General features: G+C 36.6%; 1 protein-coding gene across 2 annotated transcripts; it reads left to right on the forward strand.

Moving 5' to 3' along the window:
• Nucleotides 2,587-6,898, forward strand: LOC109711099 (transcriptional adapter 2-beta). Of its 2 annotated transcripts, none has more exons than XM_020234002.1 (3): nt 2,587-2,906; nt 5,811-6,035; nt 6,485-6,623. In XM_020234002.1, the coding sequence occupies exons 1-3, from the start codon at nt 2,748-2,750 to the stop codon at nt 6,488-6,490; spliced, it is 390 nt and encodes a 129-aa protein (XP_020089591.1). In that variant the 5' UTR covers nt 2,587-2,747; the 3' UTR covers nt 6,491-6,623. The 2 variants fall into 2 exon arrangements, with proteins under 2 accessions (XP_020089591.1, XP_020089590.1); XM_020234001.1 differs by having other exon boundaries at nt 2,619-2,906; nt 6,414-6,898.

Here is a 9,498-nt window from a genome sequence, read left to right on the forward strand (position 1 = left end):
GCTCTCATTACTTCCATCTTTGTTTTTGGTCACTCTTTATTTTTTATTTTTTTTTTCGAGGCAATGACGACAGCCAATAGATAAAAAAGATGGATTAGGTGTATGAATTTTCTGGGGTTATGATGATGGCTACTGAAACAGGGCGCTCTAGGGATGCGCACATTGGACGGCCTAGGCTACTGAAACAGGGCGCTCTAGGGATGCGCACATTGGACGGCCTATTCGAAACAACAACCTGCTAATTGGCAAGTCGCGGATTAGACGGCCTATTCAAAGGCAACCACCTAGCGTTCATTCAGTAACACCTCTATTATATTGATACTATCCCGACGCCTTTTGCGAGTGTGCTTTCGGCATATGCCTCATCTCGAGCATGGATGTTCAAGCTATGTTGGAAATTGTTTGTAAAAGATTGTCTTGTTGTGCTGTTCCTGAGCCTCCCTTTTTTCGACTATTCCCTTCTTGCTTTGCGTGTATGTTTAATTTTTGATATTCTGCTATTTTTTCTAAATTTTTCTTTCTTGGTTTCTTCTACTTTCAGTTCTGATTAGCTTTTATTTATTTTCTTTTTTCTTGCTTCTGAATGGTCTTGGTATTTTTGGCCTTGGTTTTTTTTTTTTTTTTTTTTTTTTTTTCAGCTTTGGTATGCTACCAGTTTGTTGGAAAAAAAAGGTTTTCTTTCTTTTTCCCCTGCTTACTTCCTGGCTGTGCAACTCTTTGGAAAAAAAAACCTAGTTCGCGTGTGACCTGCTAATTTGACTCTCATTAGTCAATTGTAATGTAATCTTATTTTCTTTACTTGCATTGTTGAGCTAATTTCCCACCTACTCTCCTCTCTCATTACTTCCACCTTTGTTTTTGTCACTGATTATTAGCTTTTTTCGAGGCAATGATGATAGTTACTACATAAAAATGAAGGATTGGGCATACTATTTTTTGCTAGGGATATGATAATGGTTGATAAAACAATGTTCATTAGGAATGTGCAAGTTGGATGGCCTATTCAAAGGCAACAACCTGCTAATAGGTAAGGCGCGGGTTGGACGGCCTGTTTAAAGGCAACCGCCTGCTTACGTTCGTTCGGTAACTTTTCTATTATATTGATACTATTCCACCATCTTTTTGTGGGTGTGCTTTCAGCATTAGGTCACCTCGGGCATAATTGTTCAAATTATGATGAAAATTACTGGTAAAAAGTTGTCTTGCTACACTGTTCTTGAGCCTTACTGTTTTTTCTGACCATTTTCTTCTTGCTTTGAGCGTATGCTAAATTTTCGGATTTTTGCTTTTACTGCTTAATTTTTCTATCCTTTCTCCCTGCGTTTTTAGCTCCTATTAACTCTCTTTTTTTTATTGTATATATTATTTTCTTCCAAATAGACTTGGTATTTTCGAACTTTGTATTTTTTTTGAACTTGGGTAGTTTATCAGTTTCATTGAAAAAAAGGTTTCCTTTTCCCCTTGCTTACTTCCTGGATGTTTAACCCTTTGGAAAAGAACTTATGTGCTCCCTCCTTTTGCAGCTCGCGCGATGATGGCTATTCACCTTTCTTACGCTAGGCTATTGCGTGAAGTTTATGAACAGCTCCAGCTCTAAGTACCACAGTGTGTAATAAGTGTGGACTCAAGAGGGAAAGTTTGTGGGCTATATAGATTTACAAATTCCCCAGAGCAAAACTGTAGTCGAAACGGTTCAATGTGCAATTGCCCAATTTCCTACGTCTGCTAGGGCTGAGCAAGATGCCGCACGCATTGCTCTTAAGAGACTAAAAGATGAATGTGATTTGCATATCAAAGATATTAATTATGATGACTCTGCATTCTACAAAAATTTATATGACCACCAAATTACTGGTTATGCAATACTATTTGCACAATATAGTAATCTTTCGCGTGAATATAATTTTTTGAAGGAATGTTAAATATCTACACTTGCACAAAAAAATGAATATATCAGTGAAAGAATCATAATACGCCATGCTGTTGTGGGGTGCTACATCGTGATAAATCGCATTGCTATTGATCCACCTCCTGCTCCGACCGATCCATACGAGGCCATGTCCAACCAGTTGGCTTAATTAATGAGACTTCTTATGTGGAAGTGCTCTATTTTGGTTAGATATTCATGCTTTATTTTGAGACCAAACTTATGTTTTGGACATAGCTATTTATCTATGGTTTTGTAGCTTGGCATAAACAACCATATACTGTCCTTCTTTCTTAATGTTGTCCTGGTTATGTAACTTTTGGTCCTTCTCTTTGTTACTAACTAATGAATGTGGTGTCTTTCTTATTTTGCGTGCTCTCTCTTGAGCCCAACTATGTCAATTTATTGCTTCAAAATATTGTTGTACTTTTCTTTTCAAAACCATTTATGTCATTATGTTTATCTTAGCTGAAAAATGTTTATCGTAGTGCTTCAAAACATTATTGTACTTTTCTTCTCTCTTGATACTGTCAGTTTATTTAAATAAATTTATCGGACATTTAATATTGTATTTTACTCTTCAGACATTGGCAATCTACTTATCATATATTTTAATACTACAGTTATATTATATGTTTCTACCGTCAGTTTATTTAAATTTATCATAATCTATTTACCCGTAGCGAAGTGCAGGGTTTCACTAGTTTTAAATTAACTAGTTTTAAATTATTCAGCAGTTAAGGGGTCTCATTACATTTCTACCTTGCTCATCTTCTTCAGTTTAGAGGCGAAGACGAAGGTGTCTTCCTCTCCCTCTGCAATGGCGCAGGTGCTTCACCTCCCCTGTTCTATAGGGACGCCCATACATGGCTCGTCCTGCGCCCTCCTCGGAAACCCTAACCCTAGATGGGCGGCGCTTCAGAAGAAGCTCAGCCGCAAGGGTCGACACTCCTGCTTCTTCTCCGATGGTCGCAAACAGGTCGAATCCCCAATCTCCCTCTCTGACTCTTTTTCCAGTCCTAATTTTCTAGTTTATTCTCTCCGTATCCTGATTTAATCCTTTTTTTATGCTCTTTTTTTATGTAATTTGAAACTTTTCCGATCTCAGTTTACCAGTTTCATTCACACAATAGGTTGTGAAAGAATTAGTAGTGCTGGATTGAGTGTTTGGAGGTGTAGGTTTATGGGGAGATAAAATCATATTATATTAGATAGAAATTTACTAGTTATTGTTGTCGTTTCCTTCGAGGTTAGTATGTTGTGATTGACTTAGTAGAAGAGGAAGCTCAACATAATCGATACATAACCATGCCTAGTACCTGCTTGACAAAATGCTTAAGAGTTCCTCACAAATATTGTTGAGTATAGATGATTAAAACACTGCTTTACAGTAGCTTAAGATCTTTTCTGGTCCTGCTGTAGGGTGTACTCGATACATAACCGTGCCTAGTACCTGCTTAACGTAACCGATACGTAACCATGCTTAGAAAGGGAACCTCAACATAATTGATAAATAATCATTCCTAGTACCTGCTTGACAAAATGCTTAAGAGTTCACAACAAATATTGTTGAGTATAGATGATTAAACACTGCTTTACAGTAATTTAAGAGTCTTTTTGGTCCTACTGTAAGATGTAATGTAGCTTAATGTAAATGTTATCTGAATAGTTCTTTAAGAAGAAGCACTATATTGAAATCATCCAACAACTTCTTTCTACAATAGATATAGAAACTCCAAATTATAGCTTCTGCTTGTGGGCCTTAGAATCTTGTATTTTCTTCCCGCCATAGCAAAAGCTCCAGACTTTTCTGTTTGCGAAATACTCTACTAGAGATGACTGCAGCTGAATGCGGAAGCAGAAGCGTGGCCAAACGAGCACTAAGCTCTTAGGGAAAAAGTATTAATTCAGACGTTATGGAAGCAAGAGACTTTAAGTTCAAATCTTTCTAGCTAGCTCTTAGTTCCATTTAATTTCCTGGCATTAATTCAAGTCCATGTGTTCGGCTTATGTCTGTACATATGTGAGGGGGAGTGTTGACTGTAGATGATTAAAGCACTGCTCTCTAGTAGCTTAAGTTGTTAGAAAAAGAACCTTTGTTCCGCAATTATGTACTGAGCCAGACTAAAATTGTTGATCATCATAGTAGTCGTAATTACTTGTCTAACGCATACTTTGTTTTAGTTTCATTAGCTGTTTGGTGAATAATTGGAATATTGTATAGAGGAATGAGCTTTTAAAATATTTTTGAAATGGGATGGGATTAAATTTTCAATCCTAGAAGTTTGTCCTTCACAGTAGCTTTTCATGGAAGTGCAGTAGCCTTAATCACTTGGTCTCGCTTTTTTCAGTTAGTCCTGGTGACTTTCTGAATCTCTTAATAGAACTTCTTTGGTATAGTTAAGCAGTTTCTTGTTCAAATCTTGGTCCAGACATGTACTGCTGGAGATTCTTTTTATGGAAAAAAAACATTCATCAATTTGTAGATTATGCCTCGAATGAAGTCTTGAATCTCTTGATTTTTGTTTCCTTTTAATGTCATACTGTGTAGTTAATTGATGGCATTAATCTTGATTTCATCCACTATTATAACTACTCGTGTGAGCTTTATGCATTGAGTTTATTAAAAAGGAAAGGCACCATCACTTAGTCTTAAAACTTTCACTTTGTATGGAAGAAAGAAAAAAGAAATATTGAGAGAGCAACGTGAATATTCTATGTTGGTAAAGGGTGAAGTCATTTTTGTATCATTGTGGGGAAAAGACCACTTGTAGTTTGTGATTAGGAATATAACACAATGATCAGTTCTTGGATGGCTTGTAATTTACAGTGCAGTGAACTGCATAAGACACGCTTCTCTTGATAGATTTGAGATTATCTTATTTACCTTTTAAAAATCTGAATGTGCATCTCCTACAAAATAATATCTTTTACTTGTATGAAGGAAACAGTGAACATGATTATTCTTGATCTGTTAACTGAAGGTTTTCTTTACATTAATTTTGAAGATGCAGCAATTTTACTATGTTTAGATTAATGTTGTCACAGGTATAGATACATGTCACCTACTTGCTATTCATCCTGTAGCAATTGTGTGCTCAATTTTAAATATATTTATTGCTTCAGTCCTTCCCTGAATAGGTCTTTAAGTCAAAGTGACTTGTACAGTACTATTTAAAGTCATTCGATATAGTGTATCTTATAGTATTTTATGGTTGTAAAACGATGCGGAAATATTTGTTCGTATCTTTTTTGGAAGCGACTCACGCTAGAACGCGATAAGTCCCGGACCGTAGAGGTTGATTCATGTGTCCTCGGATCGTCTTCTAACGCTCCAAACCTACGGTAGATCAAGCTACTAACAAGCTAAATTTAAAATCCATCGTTTAAGACCCTCTAGAAGCAATAGGTTAATAGAGGATGTGGTTTTGTTCTCTCACAAGATAGCTCACAAATTTCTCACGAATTTATGAATAGTTTTTTTGTTTTTTTCTTGTGCTTGTTTGTGAGAGAATCGCCCGTATTTTATAAGGATCTTACCTGTATTTTATCAGGGATTCCAACACCCTAATAGATAAGTAGAAGACTAGGCCGAATCGGTTTATGATTGCTATCCTAATATCGCTAGAATATATCTCTAATTACCTTTCTAAATTAAAAGCGAGATTAAGTTTAGTTCAATTAGACAATATAATAACCGTCGGATCGAGCCCGATCGTTGGTCCACCCGATTCGGTTTAACCGAATGCCAACAATGGTAATGTTGTGTAATGTAAAGAAACTGAAAGTGCTTTTGTTATTCAACTTGTTATTCCTCTGTAAGTAAATATTCGTATGATCTCCAATAGTGTCACTCACTATCAGACTTTAATCTTGGTTGCAGGAGCAAGCCAAGAAAGCACTGGAGCAAGCTCTAGGTCAAAAGAAAACTGAGTTTGAGAAATGGAACAAAGAAATTGAAAAAAGGAAGGAAATGGGCGGTGGTGGCACTGCCGGTCGGGGCGGCTGGTTTGGAGGTGGCGGCGGGTGGTTCGGGTGGTTCGGTGATGATCGCTTCTGGGAGGAGGCAAAACAAGCCATTATTGCTGTCATCGGCATTGTTTCATTGGTAATAGAAAATTTTATCCCATATTTTTTACATAAAACTGTATAGACCTTTCCCAAAGTACAACACATTTTGAAAGGGTTATCGAAACTATAGAAGCTTTGATTTTACTATCTAAAAATTCCATCAACTTCCGTCTAAGTAGCAGAATACTCCACGCTAACAAAGTCAAAAATATCTTGAAGTTTTCTAAAGTAGAGGTACTTGTATCAAACATGCTGTAATATTAGGCGGTCAATTCTTATTTTTTCAAGTTTAAATATCCATTTCAAAATGCACTATGGTTCAGGTATGCTCTGTATGGTTTCACGTCCAGTTAGCTTTCTATTATATTTTTTTCAACAACTATATTTGTGTGGGCTTTTCCATCTTCTTCTGCAGTATCTCCTGTTAGCAAAGGGCAATGTACTGTTTAATGTGGTCTCCAATTCATTGCTTTTCATGCTTCGAAGGTTTAGGGATTGGTTCACATATGTATTATCACATTTTCCTCAAAAGTCGCCTGTGCCTTTGTCTGTATCGGAACCTCAGTCCGTAAACAAGTCATCGCGGCCGATGTCAGCTAAAGAAAGGGTGGTCAGTAAATGGGGGATGGATTAAGAAGCCTCTAGTATTCTTCCCTATTCCTGAGTGGAGTATCTCTTGCTCTGTTATTTGTTGCCGGCTTTTAGGCTTTTAGCTTGATGTTCAGTTGAACGTTTATACGAGTTCATACTTGTGGCAAATCTTTGTGCGTTAGTTCAATTGTAATCTTTACATTTTGGGAGTGATTAGTACCTCTGATCTTGCTTTTTGGATTATGTATTTTGTGATGATCATATTTATGTGCGGCATCTGTGGAAGAAATAGAATTAGTGCATATTGCATATTTTTGTAAAACACTCTTGTTAATTTAACCTAAATTATCTGGAATGAAGAAAGGCATATACGATTACCATATGTAGCTGGATTTTTAACTTACTGTTGCAGTTTGCATTATAAAAAAAAACCAATGCATAATCCCTCAAAAACTCATATTTAAAATCTACCGTGTTGATTCAACATTGGAGATGTGTTTTTGCGGAATGATTTAACAATTCTTAAAGCTCGCTGAAAGAATAGATCTCTTATCTCCGGAAAGGAGACAAAAAAAAAAAAAAAAAAATTGATGACATATTCGTGTTCACACTCGTGCAGGGCAGCGCGACAAATTTTGAGTGCTGAATAGCATATTACCAGAAGCCTGTGCCTTTTCATTTTAACGGTGAAAAATTACAAGCACCAATAGCACTGTAGTCGGACTCCATATTAAGGTTAATTAGTGTACTAAATTAAACTATATAGACATAACATCTTACATATTATAATAAATAATGTTTTATAAAAATTATTAACACTACTATATTAATACATATTATTGCATTTAAATATTATAATAATAAATTATACTTAAAATATAATAAATTAATTAATAGGTTAATTTCATACAAGTCCCTACAAATATAGTGAATTGCGAATATAACCCTACAAAATTTAACTTTTATAAGTTGTCCCTATAAAAATCCTAATATTTTCAAATATATCCCTCTGGTTTGTTATCGTCAAAACACGGTTTTGAATTATAAATGAAATGACCTATTTGGCATTACAAATTTGTCCATCGAAAAGTCCCAACTATTAACCAAAGAGGGGTAAAAAGGTCAATTCACTTCATTAATTAACTAGGATTAAATATTTTATCTATAGTTAATTAATATTTTCTATCGGATCCTAATGACAGGAATATATTTGAAAACATCATAATTTTTACGGAAACAACATATGAAAGTTGAACTTTGTAGGTTTATATTTATAATTCACTAACCAATTAATTTAATAAAATTTCTTTTTTAGAATTTTAAAAAAAAGTTTTTTATAATAAACTAGTTTTATGAATTCATATTTTATAATAGATTAATTTTTTATTAAGCCATGTTTTATAATTAATTATTTTTATAATAAATTATTTTCATAACAAATTTTTTATATAATAAATTATTTTTGTGACATTATTTTTATTAAATTATATTTTATATCAAATTCAACAACCATTACATTTTTTTCACTATTATCTACTATTTCATAAAATTAATGTAACATGCTTTCAGTTATTTCTGAAAATAACAACATTACAAACTAAATATAATATTATTCCTGACTATCCCAAATAGGAAGCTTTTAGTGGGATAAATTTTTTTTTTTTGTTATATGTAAGGACCAAGATTTTGGCAGTGTAGCTAAACTCTCTGTTGATGATATTTCTGTGTGTAATTTAATTATAAAGACACTTGTCAAGTTTCAAGAGAAAACGAGTTAAAATGGAGAAGTTACGTGATCAAGACCGATGACTTAAAGTAAATAGTAACTCCGGCTTTTCAGATGAGCCAGTGAGTAGAGAAGGGTTCTGGTGCGTATTGGACTCCAAACATAGGACTCCAATAGCTCGTTTCGAACGGTTCGACTATTCTGGACCCAATGGCACTGACGGACTTCTAATCTGATGCACGGTTTACAAGAAAAAGAGGTTTGATTGGATATATATATATATATATATATATATATATATATATATATATATATATATANCACGGATTTTGAGAAAATCTGAAAATACATGTTTTATTTGTATTTGTGTGTTATTTTGTCTTTTGGAGAGGGAGAGCGGGTTTCGTCGCGAATCCGTGACCGATCAAGGCAAAACGAAATGGTGAGTTTGCTGTCTCCATTGTGCTGATCGTACTGGTGCGATCCGTTCGCAAATCTGACTAACGGATCTGCGGATATCGCGCGTTGAACGAGGTGAGGTCGGCGATGGCAAAAAGGTAATTTTGCAAAAGTGAGACATTTTATGTACCGAATCGCGCGAGATCGGACGTGGTGGTGCGTACGTGCAAAATACACTTGCTGGCAGGGGACCTAGTGAAAAATAGTGGTCTATGGTGGACTAAACCGCAATTAGACCATAGTATATGTATTTAGTGGTTAGGGTTCCCATGCCTAACCCTAACCCTAACCCTAACAACCCCTACTGCCTCTAGCTGCGCCCCCTAGCCTCCATCACCTCCCAGCATTCCACTGTGCGCACCTCGACCTCCGACGAGCTCGTCCTTCCGCCGGAGATGACCTACACAACCTTCCACCACCACCACACCACCACATTGTGGTTGTTGATCCCAGGAAGTTATCCCAAGCCTTGGCGAAAGCATCCATTGGCCGAGACTCCCCCTCCGACGCCGTCACCGGCCATCCCCGCCGTCAGCGCACGCCGCCGGTGCTGCCTGTGCGAGCCGCGGCCAGCCTGGGCCAACCGAGGCCGAGTTGATTTCAGCTCGGGGCCCGTTAGTTGGAGTCGCCCTAGCTTGGCCGCCCCGACTTCCTCCGGCCTCCAGCGACCTCCGGCGCGCGTCCCCGGCCATCCCCGTGCGCCGCCGGTGCCGCCCTAGCTCCC

This window comes from Ananas comosus, linkage group 5 (genome assembly GCF_001540865.1).
Source record: "Ananas comosus cultivar F153 linkage group 5, ASM154086v1, whole genome shotgun sequence".
Classification (NCBI taxonomy): Eukaryota; Viridiplantae; Streptophyta; class Magnoliopsida; order Poales; family Bromeliaceae; genus Ananas; species Ananas comosus.